This window comes from Hyla sarda, chromosome 9 (genome assembly GCF_029499605.1).
Source record: "Hyla sarda isolate aHylSar1 chromosome 9, aHylSar1.hap1, whole genome shotgun sequence".
Lineage (NCBI taxonomy): Eukaryota > Metazoa > Chordata > Amphibia > Anura > Hylidae > Hyla > Hyla sarda.
The window spans coordinates 30,746,869-30,766,200 of NC_079197.1; the positions used below are offsets into that span (position 1 = coordinate 30,746,869).

Sequence of the window (19,332 nt, forward strand, 5' to 3'; positions counted from 1 at the left end):
AATACAAAAGTTATCCCAGTAAAAAATTGATAAAAAATTTATTCAAAGGTACCAATATCAAAATACAGCTTCCCGTGAAAAATAAAAATTGTGCTGGGCTTTCAAAAAAAAATAGATAAAAGAAAATAAAATCCTGGCTCCTAACTTATTTGCTGGATACTAGGTTTAAGATAAATATTAAGCCCTCCCCTGACCTTTGTCCCCTGGTGAGGTGTCTGCTGGTAGAGACTGAAGAGAGAGATGACTGGGAGTATAACAGCCAAGCTCCCTGTGGTGTTTCTGTAGCCTCCATACACTTCTTCAGGAGTTACAGGCTCGGCTTTTTCTGTAATTCTGGCCTCCTCCTGATCAGTCCTACATAAATGTGGTAGTCAGCAGACACTTCCCCAGGGGGGGTGTCAGGGGACTCTTTGTCATTATAGATGCTGGTCCCCAAGGTGCACCCCACATTTACCAGACAGATATGCCGTAAGCTTTGAAGATAAACATAACAATTCAATAGATATGTGGCAAATCAGTTTTATTTTTTGTTTTATAAAGAAGAACCTGACACTGTGTCATAGACAGGACACTGACCTAAATGTTTCAGCATAAGTATTAATGTGGTACTCCACTGGCCAGCATGGAACTAAATGTTCCGAACGCGTTTTTTGCGCAGGAGGGGGGCCATCGGCCACACCCCCTTGTGCCTTCACGGCCATGCCCCCTCAATGCAAGTCTATGGGAGGGGGCGTGTCAGCCGTCACGCCCCCTCCCATAGACTTGCATTGAGGGGGTGTGACCAACCCCCACAGCGCGAAAGCAGCGTTTGGAACATATTTAGTTCCACGCTGGCCAGTGGAGTACCCCTTTAAGCTGACAGTCAGGCTAACTATGGGGGCGCTTTAAATCAATGCACTGCAGTGGCTTTTGCGGTGCCATAGGCCATCGACGCCCGCTTCTCTCCCCCTGCCTGTCCGGGGGTCCGGAGTCCTATCACCGCGACCGCCCCCCACCGCACCGCCCCGGCCCCATTGCCTCCCCCCATCCCCTGTTTTAAAATTACATGTTCCCGGGGTCCACTCTACATCTGGCTCTGGTGGCGTCCTCCTGAGCTGTCACTGTGCGCACTGACAGTGACGTCACGTCGCGCACGTCACTTCACTCGTCATTGCGCACAGCGTCACTCAGGACGCAGCAGGAGTCAGAAGTAGCGTGGTCCCCGGGAACAGTTAATTATAAAACCGGGGATGGGGGAGGCAATGGGGCTGGTGCAGTGGGGGGTGCGACGCGGCTTGGGGGGGCAGTCTCGTTTGGGGGGGGGGGGTGCGTGCGGTGCATTATCGGCAAGGTAATTGCCGATACCGATAATGCCCAAAATCGTGATTATCGGATGATAATATCGGCCAAACTGATAATCGGTCGATCCCTAGGTAAGGCTGTTAGCTGCTCAATGCTTACCCACAAATGTCGCACAAAAAAGTGCTTAAGCACGCATGCAACATTTTGTGCGCACGGAGGCTCATGACCTCATGGTCACGCCCCCTCAATGCAAGTCTATGGGAGGGGGCATGACAACTGTCACGCCCCTCCCATAGACTTGCTTTGAGGGGGCATGGCCGTGACGTCTCGACCCTTCGCCCGCATCGCCAGTCATCCGGCACAGAGTGAAGTTCGTTCTGTGCACTGGATGTCTGGGGGGCCACAGCCAAGATCTCGGGAATCAGCAGCGGTGGGACCCCTGCGATCAGACATCCCCCTATCCTTTGGATAGGGGGTAAGATGTCTATGGGCAGAGTACCCCTTTAAGTGGCAAGTTCATCTGAGTGCCTGTAATGCAGGGGCAATTTATTTCTTGTTCAGACTTTTATACAGTGTCTGGTTTTATAGAACCCTTTCAGTATAGTTCACTAGGAATTCTGGTTGATTTCTGCTCCTGAAGCTACAGAGTAGTAAATGCAGCTATGAGTATAATACAGTCTGCTACTCAGGATCAGTATGAAAGGATCTCTAGTGTAGGTCACAAAAACCCGTATGTGGCTTATTTCTGTGTACAGTATATTGTGTTCCTACTCGAACAGATGAAGATCCTTAACCACCACCTTTTTCTTCCTGCAGCGTTTATGTGATTATGTCTGTGATCTGCTTCTGGAAGAGTCAAATGTTCAGCCCGTATCTACTCCAGTTACAGTGTGCGGAGATATACACGGACAGGTAATTGAATACTTTTATGTTGTATGTATCCAAGAAGAAATGGAGGTTATTACACTTTATTGTGCTGTACCCAAAGCTCTACATTCTGAGGAAAATAAGATAGTGAAGCAGAGGTTCTAATCACTAAAAGTATTTGAGACCAAAATTTGTTATAAATGGTGGTGAAGACCATTAAACTGTAGGATGTCTGGATCAGGGGAACATTAACAATATTTAGTATGAGGAATGACCGTCAAGTATCTATTGATCTCACTCCCTGAAACCACTTCTTATAAAGAGGGAACTAGTGAGAAAGATCATGTGTGGTCAATGTAATTCTAAACCCTCAAATGATGCACTACAGCCTACAGAACATCAGAGAGAGAACCTAAAATAGTTTTTTTTCACCAAACAGATTCTTTACAGTATTGTTGTGTACAATTTTATAGTGCTGGCTACATTTGGCTTGTGCACTTTATTCCACCCCAGTGACCAGCAGTCGCGCCTGCATGTTACATTCCCCTGTAGCACAAGCAGCATGAAGCATTACAGGTAGCGGAATCAACGTACCAACAACTTATCCCCAGTGAGGAGAGGAGGATACGTTTGTGATAACACATGGGCACCCCCTCCACTCCATTCGGACAGGAGGCTTGGGACTTCTGTTCTCAAAGTCATGGGGGGACACAGTGGTTGGACCCACCGCAGTCAAATACTTATCCCTGTAATACATGTTTTGTGGGATTTTTTCCCCCCTTGTATTGTGTTGGTAAATTATGTATAATTTTCTGTTTCCAGTTCTATGATCTGTGTGAACTTTTCAGAACTGGAGGACAAGTCCCTGACACAAATTACATATTTATGGTAAGTTATCGTGGCCTAAAGGCGCTATAGTGGGCCAATTTAATACTGACTAGCAGAGATGATAGAATACACATTAAGGGTAGGGTCACACGTGCCGCATCTTTGTGCTTCATATTTTCTTACCCCTCGAAGTCAATGGCCAGCAAAAGACTGCACATGTGACCCTACCCTTAGTTTGTATTTGTCTGAACATTATAATAATTTATTTACTTAAAACTGGAAGGAAAAAAAAGCAGTGCCCAATCTGAAGTTTTGATGCTGCTATCTTACTGTGAAACTCACTGCGATTGGGAGTTATAAGTCAGGGACGTAGGCAGCAGCACGTCTTTCTCTCTCTTTTATGACTGTTTGTCAATCCTGACCTTTTCTTTGCATGGGTCTATGCATAGAATGTTGGATTTGCTGGCCGGAGAGTGGAGCTCACTGCTGCTCACTTCCCCAGTTTATAACTCCTGGTCGCATCAGGTCACAGGAGGAAGACCCAGTGCGATCACAACTTTTGCCAGGGCAACATGTCAAAAGTTGTTTATAAATCACAGTAACACTTTAATATTTGAATATACTGTAACAAATTTACCAACTTCGCAGCCCCTCGGATCATCTTGTCGTGTCATTTTTATGCAGCTTGGCCAAAGGAACTAGTTGATCATAGATGTGAGAAACTGATACTTCCTCTCTCCCTCTTGTATCCACTTTTTTTTGTTTAGGTCAATATTTGCATTTGTTCATCCAACTTAGTAGTCATGTGCTTCAAAACTAAATACTGGTACATTTTCAGGGAGACTTTGTAGACAGAGGGTATTACAGCCTGGAAACGTTCACCTACCTTCTTGCTCTGAAAGCCAAGTGGCCCGACCGCATTACACTCCTGAGGGGTAACCACGAAAGTAGACAGATTACGCAAGTATACGGATTCTATGGTAAGTTGTTTTTACCCACCATCTATATTCCTCATTACAGATCATTACTGACTCAAATGTAATGATGAACCTAAAATTATCAGACCCAAAAGTTGCAGTACATGAGAAAAATATGGGTGACAGTCTAGTGACCTAAATTGAAAGCCTTAGTCATTTATGATGATTGTGGTTCTGGTCATTAGACCTGCAGTTGGGCAGAGACTGTCATCCGTATAGCGCTTATTTGAAACTAACTTTATAGTTAGCTGTATTATACATCTGACTCATTCAATTCATTTACAGCTTTGCACCAGCCCAAATAGGTGTTTGTCTAATAGTAACATATAAGACAGGTAAGATGGATCCCATTGTCCCAGATTGATCAATCTGTCCTAGACAAAAACTGGAGTGATCTGCCCACAGCAACCAATCACAGCTCAGCATTAGCCTGTCCTTTTTATTTCAAACCGGTCATGCTGGAGGATGTTGCAGGCAGCAGAACATTCTCCACAGCGTCTCCAGACTGTCACGTCTGTCACGTGCTCAGTGTGAACCTGCTTTCATCTGTGAAGAGCACAGGGCGCCAGTGGTGAATTTGCCAAACGTCCTGCACGGTGTTGGGCTGTAAGAACAAACTCCCCACCCCACCCACCTGTGGATGTCGGACCCTTATACCACCCTAGTGGAGTCTTTTTCTGACCGTTTGAGTGGACGCACATTTGTGGCCTGCTGGAGGTCATTTTGCAGGGCTCTGGCAGTGCTCCTTGTACAATGGTGGAGGTTGCCCTCCTACGGCCTCCTCCACGTCTCCTGATGTACTGGACTGTCTCCTGGTAGCGACTGTCTCCTGACATAGCAAACCTTCTTGCCACAGCTCGCATTGATGTGCCATACTGGATGAGCTGCACTACCTGAGCCACTTGTGTGGGTTGCAGACTCCGTCTCATGCTACCACTCAAGTTGAAGCACCGCCAGCATTCAAAAGTGACAATCGTTGTCTCCTTTGTTGCTTTTCCTCCCCCACAAGGATTAGGAAGGAAAAACCAGGCAGCGCCGGGTACTCGCCTAGTATATTATAAAATATACCAATCGCAGACTATCATTTTTTATTTTCAAAGCACCTCCAGTCATATATTAAATTTAAAAATTATAAATTTGGAACCACTCCTGCAAATTTCTGTTCTGATGACCTGCAGTGTTAGTCCAATAGCTTTTTAGCAGTTGTGAATTTACCTTTGCCAGAATATCAGCCCTGCTGTGACTTGTAGTGTCATTACTTATCGAGCTTGTCAAAAACTGACACGTGTGATTCTTCATTTCAGATGAGTGCCAAACAAAATATGGAAATGCCAATGCGTGGCGGTACTGTACCAAGGTGTTTGATATGCTGACCGTAGCAGCTGTAAGTATCAATGCCCTTTTTAATGGGTTGTATGCTTTTTGGGGTAAATCATTAAACTCGGTCTATTTGTGATTTTTTGATATTGGTGATCTGCTCTTATGTTCTCGTTTTGTATATGTTTATGTACTTTGTTTTATACATGGTTTTTGTATAAAAAATGGATATGTTTTAAAGATAAATTTTCTGATACTTGACAGGAATATAATTATGCAAAAAATATATGAAATACTGTAGGGGTACATTCAAGCCTTCATGTTTTGCTGCAGATATTCCACAGTGGATTTTGCTACCCACTGAAGCTAATGTTAACAAAATCCGCTGCAGAATATCTACAGCATACCCTTAGGGCAGTGCTTCCCAACCAGGCTGCCTCCAGCTGTTGGAAAACAACAACTCCCAGCATGCCCGGACAGCCGTTGGCTGTCTGAGCATGCTGGGGGGGGTTGTAGTTTCGCAACAGCTGGAGGTGCCCTGGTTGGGAAGCACTGCTCTAAGGGTATGTTTTACACGGCAGAATGTCCGCACAGAATATTCCACACGGACATTCTGCTGCAACAGAGTCCCATCTTCCTGTCTATTCTTTCTGCTGCCCCGTAAGGAAATGCATTTCTGTCTGAGACATTTCCATGCAGTCTTAGCACCCGCCAAATCAGGCAAATGTGTGGAATGTCCGCATCGGTTTTCTGTCCGCACGCGTTTTGCTAAGTGTGAACATGGCCTAAAACTATTTGAACAGCAAAAACTTTGTGCCAAAAAATTTGTGATTCTTGTGGCATCCTATGATTGGGAAACTTATTTTTATTTTTTAAGTTGCGTTAATCTCTAGTTGTGAGATGTTTTTTTTCCTCTCTCTCCAGTTAATAGACGAGCAGATTCTTTGTGTACATGGCGGATTGTCCCCAGACATAAAGACCTTGGATCAGATCCGGACCATTGAACGTAATCAAGAAATCCCTCACAAAGGAGCATTCTGTGACTTGGTGTGGTCAGACCCAGAGGATGTGGACACTTGGGCTATCAGTCCCAGGGGGGCAGGTTGGCTCTTTGGAGCAAAGGTCACCAATGAGGTAAATTGTTGTGTTAATGTTTTTTGCTTTCCTGTTCTTTTAGGCTTTTTCTTTTTTCTTCATTATAATTTATTTTCCAATTTCAGTATAAGCAACTAACAGATGCCCTACGCAGATGGAGTTAAACAGAAACAGTACTATTGAAGAAGGCATATCCTTAGGGGAGGCAGGGATGTTTAAACTCAGACCAGACTCTTTAGACTTTTTTGGCTTCATGAACCTTTCAGATTATATTTTGAGTGAAGCTGTCTGGTCTCTAGCTTTGGAATCCAAATGCTAGATGTTCTCTGCAGGCCACTTTAGTGTTACCTAAGTATGAACAGAGCGTTTTTATGTAGCTGATGCCTCCATAAATGGATCAAAAGCAAATTTTTTATTTTTATTTTTTTTTATGTATACCTTTTTGTAGCACTCATGATTAAACTGTATTGCGTGTGGACTGTTTAATACATGCATTATAGTGCACGTTGACACATTTTGGTTTTTAACCCCTTAAGGACACAGCCCATTTTCACCTCTAGGACGCAGCCCTTTTTTGCACATCTGACCACTGTCACTTTAAACATTAATAACTCTGGAATGCTTTTACTTATCAATCTGATTCCGAGATTGTTTTTTCGTGACATATTCTACTTTAACATAGTGATACATTTTTGTGGTAACTTGCATCCTTTCTTGGTGAAAAATCCCAAAATTTGATGAAAAAATTGAAAATTTTGCATTTTTCTAACTTTGAAGCTCTCTGTTTGTAAGGAAAATTGATATTCCAAATATTATTTTTTTTGGATTCACATATACAATATGTCTACTTTATATTTTAATCATAAAATTGACATGTTTTTACTTTTGTAAGACACCAGAGGGCTTCAAAGTTCAGCAGCAATTTTACAATTTTTCACAAAATTTTCAAACTCGCTATTTTTCATGGACCAGTTCAGGTTTGAAGTGGATTTGAAGGGTCTTCATATTAGAAATACCCCATAAATGACCCCATTACAAAAACTGCACCCCCCAAAGTATTCAAAATGACATTCAGTAAGTGTTTTAACCCTTTAGGTGTTTCACGGTAAAAGCAGCAAAGTGAAGGAGAAAATTCAAAATCTTCATTTTTTACACTTGCATGTTCTTGTAGACCCAATTTTTGAATTTTTACAAGGGGTAAAAGGATAAAATTTATACTTGAATTTGTAGCCCAATTTCTCTCGAGTAAGCACATACCTCATATGTCTATGTAAAGTGTTCGGCGGGCGCAGTAGAGGGCTCAGAAGCGAAGGAGCGACAAGGGGATTTTGGAGAGTACGTTTTTCTGAAATGGTTTTTTGGGGGCATGTTGCATTTAGGAAGCCCCTATGGTGCCAAAACAGCAAATAAAAAAAACATGGCATACCATTTTGGAAACTAGACCCCTTGAGGAACGTAAAAAGGAATTAAGTGAGCCTTAATACCCCACAGGTGTTTCATGACTTTTGCATATGTAAAAAAAAAAAAAAAAAATTCACTAAAATGTGTGTTTCCCCCCAAATTTCACATTTTTGCAAGGGTTAATAGCAGAAAATACCCCCCAAAATTTGTAACCCCATCTCTTCTGAGTATGGAGGTACCCCATAAGTTGACCTGAAGTGCATTACGGGCGAACTACAATGCTCAGAAGAGAAGGAGTCATATTTGGCTTTTTGAGAGCAAATTTTGCTCGGGGGGCATGTCGCATTTAGGAAGCCCCTATGGTGCCAGGACAGCAAAAAAAAACGACATGGCATACCATTTTGGAAACTAGACTCCTTGAGGAACGTAACAAGGGATAAAGTGAACCTTAATACCCCACAGGTGTTTCACGACTTTTGCATATGTAAAAAAAATAATTTTTTTTTTACCAAAAATGCTTGGTTTAGCAAAAATTTAACATTTTTAAAAAAGGTAATAGCAGAAAATACCCCCCAACATTTGAAGCCCAATTTCTCCCGATTCAGAAGACACCCAATATGGGGATGAAAAGTGCTCTGCTGGCGCACTACAGGTCTCAGAAGAGAAGGAGTCACATTTGGCTTTTTGGAAGCAAATTTTGCTCTGGGGGCATGCCGCATTTAGGAAGCACCTATGGTGCCAGGACAGAAAAAAAAAAACACATGGCATACCATTTTGGAAACTAGACCCCTTGGGGAACGTAACAAGGGGTAAAGTGAACCTTAATACCCCACAGGTGTTTCACGACTTTTGCATATGTAAAAAAAAAAATATTTTTTTTACACTAAAATGCTTGTTTTCCCCCAAATTTTACATTTTTACAAGGGATAATAGCAGAAAATACCCCCCAAAATTTGTAACCCCATCTCTTCTGAGTATGGAAATACCCAATAAGTGGACAAGAAGTGCACTGGGGGCGAACTACAATGCTCAGAAGAGAAGGAGCATCATTGAGCTTTTGGAGAGAGAATTGGGCCATGTGCATTTCCAAAGCCCCCCGTGGTGCCAGAACAGTGGACCCCCCACATGTGACCCCATTTTTAAAACTACACCCCTCACGGAAGGTAATAAGGGGTGCAGGGAGAATTTACACCCCACTGGCATTTGACGTATCTTTGGAACAGTGGGCTGTGTAAATTAAAAATTTTATTTTTCATTTTCACAGACCCCTGTTTCAAAGATCTGTCAGACACCTGTGGGGTGTAAATGCTCACTGTACCCCTTGTTACATTCCGTGAGGGGTGTAGTTTCCAAAATGGGGTCACATGTGGGTATTTATTGTTTTGCACTTATGTCAGAACCACTGTAAAATCAGCCACCCCTGTGCAAATCACCAATTTAGACCTCAAATTTACATGGTGCACTCTCCCTTCTGAGCCTTGTTGTGCGTCCCCAGAACACTTTGCGCCCACATATGGGGTATCTCCGTCCTCAGGAGAAAATGCGTTACAAACTTTGGAGGCTTTTTTTCTTTTACCGCTTGTGAAATTTTAAAGTATGGGGCAACACCAGTATGTTAGTGTACAAAAATGTTTTTTTTTTTACACTAACATGCTGGTGTAGACCCCAACTTTACCTTTTCATAAGGGGTAAAAGGAGAAAAAGCCCCCCAAAATTTGTTAGGCAATTTCTCCCGAGTACGGCGATACCCCATATGTGGCCCTAAACTGTTGCCTTGAAATACGCCAGGGCTCCAAAGTGAGAGCGCCATGTGCATTTGAGGCCCAAATTAGGGATTTGCATAGGGGTGGACATAGGGGTATTCTAAGCCAGTGATTCCCAAACAGGGTGCCTCCAGCTGTTGCTAAACTCCCAGCATGCTTGGACAGTCAATGGCTGTCCGGAAATGCTGGGAGTTTTTGTTTTGCAACAGCTGGAGGTTCCGTTTTGGAAACACTGCTGTAGGATACGTTTTTCATTTTTATTGGGGGGGAAGGGGTGGTGGTGGGGGGGGGGGGCAGTGTACGTGTGTATATGTAGTGTTTTACTCTTTATTTTATGTTAGTGTAGTGTAGTGTTTTTAGGTTACATTCACACTGACGGCGGATTACACTGAGTCTCCCGCTAGGAGTTTGAGCTGCGGCTGCTGCAGCTCAAACCTGAAGCAGGGAATTCACTGTAATCCGCCGCCAGTGTGAATGTAACCTGTACATTCACATGGGAGGGGGGGGGGGGGGCAAAACTACAACTCCCAGCATGCACTGACAGAACGTGCATGCTGGGAGTTGTAGTTTTGCAACAGCTGGAGGCACACTGGAAAATACTGAGTTGGGTAATAGAACCTATTACCTAACTCGGTATTTCCCAACCAGTGTGCCTCCAGCTGTTGCAGAACTACAACTCTCAGCATGTACTGATTGCCAAAGAGAATGCTGGGAGATGTAGTTATGCAACAGCTGGATGCACGCAAGTACAACTCCCAGCATGCCGAGACAGCCATTTGCTGTTCCTGAATGCTGGGAGTTGTAGTTTTGCAAGATTTAGAGGGGTTCAGGCTGGAGATCACTGACAGTGGTCTCTAAACTGTGGCCCTCCAGATGTTGCAAAACTACAAATCTCAGCATGCTAAGACAGCAAACTGCTGTCTGAGCATGCTGGGAGTTGTAGTTTTGTAATATCTGGAGGGCTACAGTTTAGAGACCACTGTCAGTGATCTCTAGCCTGAACCCCTCTAAATCTTGCAAAACTACAACTCCCAGCATGCCAACACAGCAAACAGCTGTCAAGGCATGGTGGGAGTTGTAGTTTTGCAACATCTGGAGGGCGACAGTTTAGAGACCACTCTCTAAACTGTCGCCCTGCAGATGTTGCTAGGCAACAGACTCTGCACACGCGGCGTCATACTTACCTCCACCGCCGCCGTGATCACAGCCGCCGCCGCCGGGTAAGTGATCGCCGCCGCCGCCGCTACTGCACGGTTCCCCCCGCTGTGCCCGGACACCGATGGGCGGGCATAGCGCGGGGAACCGAACTTTAACCCCCCCGCCCCCAGTCTGCTATTGGTCGGCCGCTCCGCCGATCAATAGCAGGGATAGGAGGGGTGGCAACCCTGCCACCTCACTCCTATCTCTTCAAGGGGGATCGAGGGTGTCTTGGACACCCCCGATCCCCCTTATTTTATCGCGGCGCCGCGATTGATGGGCAGGGGGAGAGCGCTCCCCCTGCAAACACCATAGATGCCGTGATCAGACTGATCACGGCATCTATGGGGTTAATGCTGCCGGGACCGGCGCGATCGCGGCCCCGGCAGCTGCGGTGGGACTCCGGCTGTGATTGACAGCTGAGTCCCACCCGCGATCTCCTGCGCTGCCCGCGGCAGAGCAGGAGATCGCTTGGACGTATGCATACGTCCATTTGCGCGAACGTGTAATTCGCCTGGACGTATGCATACGTCCAATAGCGGGAAGGGGTTAAAGATCAACTGTCATGAATGAAAACTAGCCGCCCGCAGCGCCTGTATTACAGTATACTGGGTCCATCAGGAGAGACACAGCACCAGGACACAGTTTTCTTCACATAACCAGTGCTGCGGGCGGCTAGTTTTCATAGCAAGTGCTCGCTCCCGGCTCCAGCATAATGCTCTGCCGCTTGCTATGCAAACTAACCCGCTGTTACGGCACTGTAACCTAATAGATCGGGCATTTTAAACTGACACATTTGTATGTTCGCCACCACAGATAAGGATAATAAAGGGGTGTATGTGCTGGTACCAATCACACACCGGTCCTAGCAATGACATACAGGAGATAGGCACGTCGGCCATGGGCCATAGCCACACCTATCCGACTGTTGATGGCTGTCTTATAAAGCATTTTTTTACATGATAAAAGCTGCTAGAAAGCAGTTAAAAAAGGTTTACCTGGAGAGTAATTCTAAAGAACTTTGTTACCCTGCGGTTAGTTTATGGTGGTACAAATTTGTGACAGTTGCGCCTAGACTTTGTATTTAAAATACAAAGTCTAGAACGCCTCATAAATAGAGGACACAGAAAAAACTTGGACTTCCCCCTCATTTCAGATCAAACTTTCTGAGGGACTGTCTGTAGCTGAGCACAGTGCTGTTTTTGGCAGTTGACTAACAGGTAAACAGTTTGGCAGTGTACACACTCGATTAGGGATCGACCGATATCGTTTTTTTAGGGCCGATACCGATAATCTGTGGAGGTTGGTGCCGAGAGCCGATAACTTCCGGTATAAGTTATCGGCTATTTATCCCCCCAAGACACCGCTGCAGATCATTGATTTAAAGCAGGCGCTTTAAATCAATGAACTGCAGCGGCTTTTGCGGTGCCATAGACCGCCGCCACCCGCTTCTCTCCCCCTGCGTGTCCAGGGGTCCTGAGTCCTATCACCGTCACTGCCCCCCACTGCGCCGCGTCGCACCCCACCGCCCCAGCCCCATTGCCTCCCCATCCCCGGTTTTATAATTACCTGGGCCCAGGGTCCACTCTACTTCTGGCTCCGGTGGCGTCCTCCTGAGCTGTCACTGTGCGCACAGACGGTGACGTTGCGTCACTCGTCATTGAGCACAGCGTAACACAGGATGCAGCAGGAGCCAGAAGTAGCGTTGACCCCCGGGAACAGGTAATTATAAAACCGGGGATGGGGGAGGCAATGGGGGCGGGGCGGTTGCGGTGCGGGGCATATCGGCAAGGTAATTACCGATACTGATAATGCCCAAAATCGTGATTATCGGCCAAACCGATAATCGGTCGATCCCTACACTCGATTACTGCTTCATTAATGTGGGGAGACAAGGGAACTTCCTTCTTGTGATTGAGGGTCCCAGTGGTCAGTCTCCACCACTCACTTATCCTATAAATAGTTGTTAAGCTATACTCTTAGGACAACCCTTTTAATGTTTAATAATAAAGTAAATATAAGCCTCATATGTCCCATTGGTAAACTTGTTCTTTGTTTGCCTTTCAGTTTGTGCACATAAATAACCTGAAACTTATCTGTCGAGCGCATCAGCTGGTGCACGAGGGCTACAAGTTTATGTTCGACGAAAAGCTGGTTACAGTCTGGTCTGCCCCAAACTACTGCTACCGGTGTGGCAACATTGCGTCCATTATGGTATTCAAGGATGTGAACACTCGGGAGCCAAAATTATTTCGTGCTGTACCAGATTCAGAACGGGTTATACCACCCAGAACCACCACACCGTACTTCCTCTGAAGTCTCTCCACCTATTGTGTACTGTGCTGGATACATGTTATTTTTCTTTGTTTTTAAGCACTTTGCTGCTGAAATGCTGCATCTTGCCTTTCTTTTAAATTATCAGAAATGTAATGTTTATATTTCTATTGTTTTCCATTGAGGGGCTTATTGAAGTGTATTGTAAGTAGAGCACCTAATGGTGACCATAAAGTTCTATCCTTCAATTTCTCCTGAGGTTGGGGCCTGAGTTAAAAAAGAAAAAGACATTTCAATAGTAAAACCCTGGTACTGCAGCTCAAAATCCACCAATAATTCCTATATTGTGCCAAATGGTTAGCCATATGTGGCCATTTACTAAATAAACTAAAACTCTGTGGATTTTCTTAATATTTCTTTTGCTAATGTTCCATCCATTCAAGGGGTATTCCAATATCATAAAGTGATTGTCAATCATTAGGATATGACCTCTGGGATCCCCACCGAACCTTTAGAATGAAGGAAGCACAGTGCTGTCCTTTTGTGTCCTTCCATGCACACCAGTGTCCAGCTATTTGTTGTGCAGCTTTATTCAACTTAATGGGACCAATTGCAGTTCCTGGCACAGCCATACAGCTGGGCACTGTTGTGCGGGGCAAATGGTAAATGTCCAGCAGCACTAACTTTATGTTGCGTCTCCTTCATTCTGCGGTTAGGTTCACACTAGTGTAGTATGAACACATTCTTGCATCCATATTATGGCTGCAAGTAACGGCACGACCTGGAACTTGAGGCTTAGTGAGAACACATGTGCTCGTAATATACTAGGGTGAACCATCCTCAGGATTGAGTATTCCATCTGTAGTTCCCTATTAAAGCCATATTGGGTAATGATTCTTAATGTCCATATGCAAAAGTCCCCTTCCTTTTAAATAAACCTAAAATAAGCTATTTATTTACAGCTCTTAAGAGTTTCAGCAATGACCTCCTATACCACTCAATGAGTGGTCTGTGTGGCTACCGCTTCAGGTTTGTGCAGGTAGAATCCTTATTGCCACAATGTGAAATTAAATGAGGTTCTGTTTTGGTGCAATAGTCACAGCCCTTCAAGAAAAAAAACTAAATGTATTACTGACCTGCTCAGAAGAAAAGCTTTTACCACCCCCTTGAATGTCTTATTGCAGTGCACTTATTTATATTTTTCCATCTATACATTACCAGGATATTCGACAGATCCTATTAACACACGCTGAGCCTGTGGGAGTTAAACCTTTGCCCTGAGAGGTGCAACCATAGAATATAAAGCCTTAAAATTGCTGAAAGTCAAATACAAGTAAAAACTTTACATGGGTAACTTAACTTATGCTTGGCTTCTGGATACATAGAATATAAGAAGATAGTGATCCAATCCCATTGACAGTGAATTGGCAATGTATGATCTGTATAGAGTGGATGTCATATAGATCCTTTTTAGGAGCCCTTGTCTGTCCTAAATTGCTGATGTCAAGGACTATTAAGATTTAATTGGGGTTCTATGAGATTACAGAGAAAAAAGGGGTATGCTTCCCTTCTGACCAGTGCATAGCATTGCAGCTCTGCTCCATGTATTTCAACACGGTTAAGCTGCAATACCAGAGAGAGCCCATGGACAAGAATAGCATTGTTTTAGGGGGAAGTAAAACTACCCTTTAACCTGGTTTTACAAACCATCTAATACCATTTCAAGGTATCCCCCTCTTAATGGTAGATGATAGTAAGCATTGATATTTAAAGAAATAGTGCTGCCTGATGTAACATTGTGTATGGAAAGATTCTGCTGCGTCCCTGGTGGGACCATTGCTGAGGCAGCTGTTTGACATTCAGTGGTAATCATCCATATATCCTATTCTAATTATTAGGACGCTTGCACAATATTGCCAGGTGTTGGACCGTTGCATCCAGTAGGACAAGTGCATGATTCTTCCAGATGTTGGTTTGCCTGATGAACTGTCCCTTCCAGCATGCAGCGGCATCTTTTCCATGGATGATTTCAAAACGGGTGGAAAATAGAGGTGCTGCACAGCCTCTTTAAGCTTTAAATATGTATAACCAATCTCCAAAGTAGTGAAACACAGCTGAAATGTGAATCTTAACACGCCAACCCCCACTCCTACCTGTTTGCAGTACCCCGAAATATTCTACACATTAGTTTATCCCATAGTAGAACTGTTAAGTTTCAGCAGCAAAGTTATTACAGGTCTCATTGTAAATGCAGTTTGTCGTGTGTGCAGATATGTAATTCTCCTTTTTCAAATATGTTTTAAAGCAAATATATAAAAGATAAAGTAAAGCATTGTCAAGGGTTGCAATATTTTTTTTTTTTTTTTGTAAGAATTTACTGAAATTGCAGCTTTTGGAGTTGTACATTTAAATAATTGTACTGATCTTAGTTATTTTCCCTTCCAGATATCTTGTATTTTAATAAAGTAATCATAAAAGACACTTAGAGGTTAAATATTGAAAATAAAGTATGTTGGTCTGTAAACTTCAGTGTTTGAGTGGAACTGATCTGATGAGGGCCTGAATTAAAGGGAACCTGTCCTCACTTTCATGCTGCCTGATCCACAACAACTTCAAAAGAAAAAAAAAGCTCCTCCAATTTGTGGCAACGTAAAACACTTTTATCTTGAAGGAGAGCTGCTTGCTTGGCATTTTTTTGAATATAGAAGGAATTCTGCCTCCCCATTTAGGAACACATTGATGTGCATTTCTAAAAGGAGTTTGCAAAGGGAATGACTGTGGGATGAAAAACTCTAAATACTCTTCCTCCTCCTCCAATCTTCATGCAGGCATCGGTTCTGCCTTTAGAATAAGCAAGAGATGTCCTGGTGTAAGGTGACAACAGTCTGTGACCTGGATTAGTTACTAACGCCTAAAAAGTTTTAGGTGTAAAATCAGCCAGATGGTTTCTTCCAGAACCAGCGTCTGTCACAGAACTGAATAACCAGCTGTAGCTTAAAGGAGTACTCCGGTGCACACTTTTTTCATGTTATCCCGTCCGGGCTGCAAAATAAAAGAAAACACACTTTATCTTACCTGCAAACGAGCACCCGGAGCTCCGGTACAGGCGTTCGGTCCCCGGGCTGTATTCTTCTTACTTCCGGTTAGCCCGGCACATCACACAGAGCTTCAGCCTATCACTGGCCGAGGCGGGACATCGCTGGCACCAGTGATAGGCTGAAGCTCCGTGTGACGTGCCGGGCTAACCGGAAGTAAGAATAATACAGCCCGGGGACCGAACACCTGTACCGGAGCACCGGGGGCTCGTTGGCAGGTAAGAGAAAGTGTGTTTTCTTTTATTTTGCAGCCCGGACGGGATAAAATGAAAAAAGTGTGCATCGGAGTACTCCTTTAAGGGTAAGAGCGGTGCTGGCTCAGGGGGCAGGACAGACATTTTTTTCCTAATGCTGTTACAGCTCTAAGCTACTAAATACACTGCTTAAAAAAAATAAGAGGAACACAAACACAATGGCCCTGATGTGTTGTCGGATTGTCACAGAATTTTTTCTGCGCCAGAAATGAAAAACCCCAACCAGCTCTCCATTTTACTGAGAGAACCCGAAAAAGGGGCGTGTCCCCAACATTTTCACAAGAACCCTACATAAAATTTACTAAGGTTTCCACAGAAAATTTGGTGGATTTGAGCTGAGGAAAACCAGACAGATCAGAGCATGTGTAAAAGAAATAAATAAAAAAATGTAGAGAAAACTTAAATGCTGTGGGAAAAAAAACTGTAGGGAATTAAAACCTACAAAGAAATCTACTCCAAGTCAATGACACTTCTGTGAAATCACACTGTCCACTCTGGAAACAACACTGATTGACAATCAATTTCACATGCTGTTGTGCAAATGGAACAGACAACAGGTGGAAATTATAGACAATTAGCAAGACACAGTGCTCTCTGCTGACACCTCTGTCCATGTCAGGACCTGTCCAGAGTAGGAGCAAATCCCCATAGAAAACCTATCCTAAAATGGACAGAGGTGTCAGCAGAGAGCACTGTGGTCAGACAGAAAGGAAATTCAAAAAGAAAAGAACTTTCTGTGGATCATAACAGCAGCTGATAAGTACTGGAAGAATTAAGATTTTTTTAATAGAAGTAATTTACAAATCTGTTTAACTTTCTGGCACCAGTTGATTTAAAAAAAAAATGTTTTCTAGTGGAGTACCCCTTTAAACAAGAGGTGCAGACGTGCTCTCTGGATTGTAAACCTGCACGCCTATATTCCAGTGTGTTACCAAGAACAACAATGTTTCTGACCGTGCCTGCCCCTCCATTTGTGCACCATTTTCCTTCTTAGTGAGAGGGCCCCAGGGAGTAAATCTAGCGATGATGTAAAACCCCATTGACTGCCACCTTACAGGATATCGGTACCATAACCACAGGCATGGTGCACCACCATAAAAGCCGCTATTTATTAAAACCTGTGCAGAGGGCAAATTAACCAGTTGCCCATAGCAACCAATCAGATTGCTTCTTTAAAATTTTAAACGCCTTTTAAAAGTAAGAAGCAATTTGGTTGCTATGGGCAAATGGTGAATTTTTCCTTTGTGCAGGTACCGCTTTACTTTTAATAAACTTTGCATATGTAAGTTAGTATATACAGTCATGGCCGTAAATGTTGGCACCCCTGAAATTTTTCTAGAAAATGAAGTATTTCTCACAGAAAAGGATTGCAGTAACACATGTTTTGCTGTACACATGTTTATTACCTTTGTGTGTATTGGAACTAAACCAAAAAAGGGAGGAAAAAATCAAATTGGACATAATGGGGGAGATTTATCAAAACCTGTGCAGAGGAAAACTTGCCCAGTTGCCCATAGCAACCAATCAGATTGCTTCTTTCATTTTTCACAGGCCTTCATAAAAATGAAAGAAGCAAGCTGATTGGTTGCTATGGGCAACTGGGCAAGTTTTCCTCTGCACAGGTTTTGATAAATCTCCCCCAATGTCACCAAACTCCAAAAATGAGCTGGACAAAATTATTGGCACCCTTAAGTTAATATTTGGCTACACACCCTTTGGGGGGAAAAAATGAAATCAGTCGCTTCCTATAATCAATAAGCTTCTTGCACCTCCAGGTCTCTCTTATTGGAAGGCGCCTTTTCCTAACAACAATTTTGAGATCTCTGCACAGGTGTTCAATGAGATTTAGATCTGGACTCATTGGTGGCCACTTCAGAACTCTCCAGTGCTTTGTTGTCATCCATTTCTGGGTGCTTTTTGATGTATGTTTGGGGTCATTGGGGGAAATTTATCAAAACCTATCCAGAGAAAAGGGTTGCTGAGTTGCCCATAGCAACCAATCAGATCGCTTCTATCATTTTTCAGATTCCCTTTCCAAAAATAAATTGGCTGCTATGGGCAACCCAGCAACTTTCCCCCTGGACAGGTTTTTATAAATCTCCCCCATTGTCCTGCTGGAAGACCCAAGATCTCAGATGCATACCCAGCTTTCTGACACTGGGCTGTACAGTGCGACCCAAAATCCATTGGTAATCCTCAGATTTCATGATGCCCTGCACACATTCAAGGCACCCAGTACCAGAGGCAGCAAAACATCCCCAAAACATTGAACCTCCACCATATTTCACTGTAGGTACTGTGTTCTTTTCTTTGTAGGCCTCATTCCATTTTCGGTAAATAGAATGATGTGCTTTACCAAAAAGCTCTATCTTGTTGTCACCTTTCCACATGACGTTTTCACAGAAGGATTTTGGCTTACTCAAGTTCATTTCGGCAAAATGTAGTCTTGCTTTTTTATATCTCTGTGTCCTCCTGGGTCTCCTGCCATAACGTTTCATTTCATTTAAATGTAGACGGATAGTTCGTGCTGACACTGATTCTCCCTGTGCCTGCAGGACAGCTTGAATATCTTTGGAACTTGTTTGGGGCTGCTTATCCACCATCCGGACTATCCTGCGTTGACACCTTTCATTAATTTTTCTCTTCCGTCCACGCCCAGAGAGATTAGCTACAGTGCCGTGGGTTGCAAATTTATTGAAAATGTTGCACACTGTGGACAAAGGCAAATCTAGATCTTTGGAGGACTTGTGAGGCTAAGTTCCTACTTTTTTTTTTTTTTAACGCCAAGAAAAACAGCAATTCTGCCGCATGGCGTTTTTTCGGCCAAAAAACGCTGCGGCCAGATGTTAGCTGTAAATCATTGAGAAATCGCTAAATTCTTTTTCCACTTGGCGTTTTTCAGTTTGTGGTTTTTTCACTTTTTTTGGCGTTTTTCAGCTCCTTGGCAATTTTGCAAAATTGCAGCATGTTGAGCCACGCGTTT

General features: G+C 43.7%; 1 protein-coding gene across 1 annotated transcript in view; it reads left to right on the plus strand.

Annotated features, from left to right (window-relative positions):
- The window catches only part of PPP6C (protein phosphatase 6 catalytic subunit), a 22,311-nt gene extending 6,945 nt beyond the window's left edge, over positions 1-15,366 (plus strand). Inside the window, exons 2-7 of the mRNA XM_056538498.1 lie at positions 2,098-2,193; positions 2,971-3,036; positions 3,815-3,956; positions 5,258-5,337; positions 6,195-6,404; positions 12,794-15,366. Coding sequence (XP_056394473.1) covers positions 2,098-2,193; positions 2,971-3,036; positions 3,815-3,956; positions 5,258-5,337; positions 6,195-6,404; positions 12,794-13,042 — 843 coding nt within the window. The 3' untranslated portion in view covers positions 13,043-15,366. The remainder of the gene's footprint in view (positions 1-2,097; positions 2,194-2,970; positions 3,037-3,814; positions 3,957-5,257; positions 5,338-6,194; positions 6,405-12,793) is intronic.
- Positions 15,367-19,332: the final 3,966 nt, after the last annotated feature.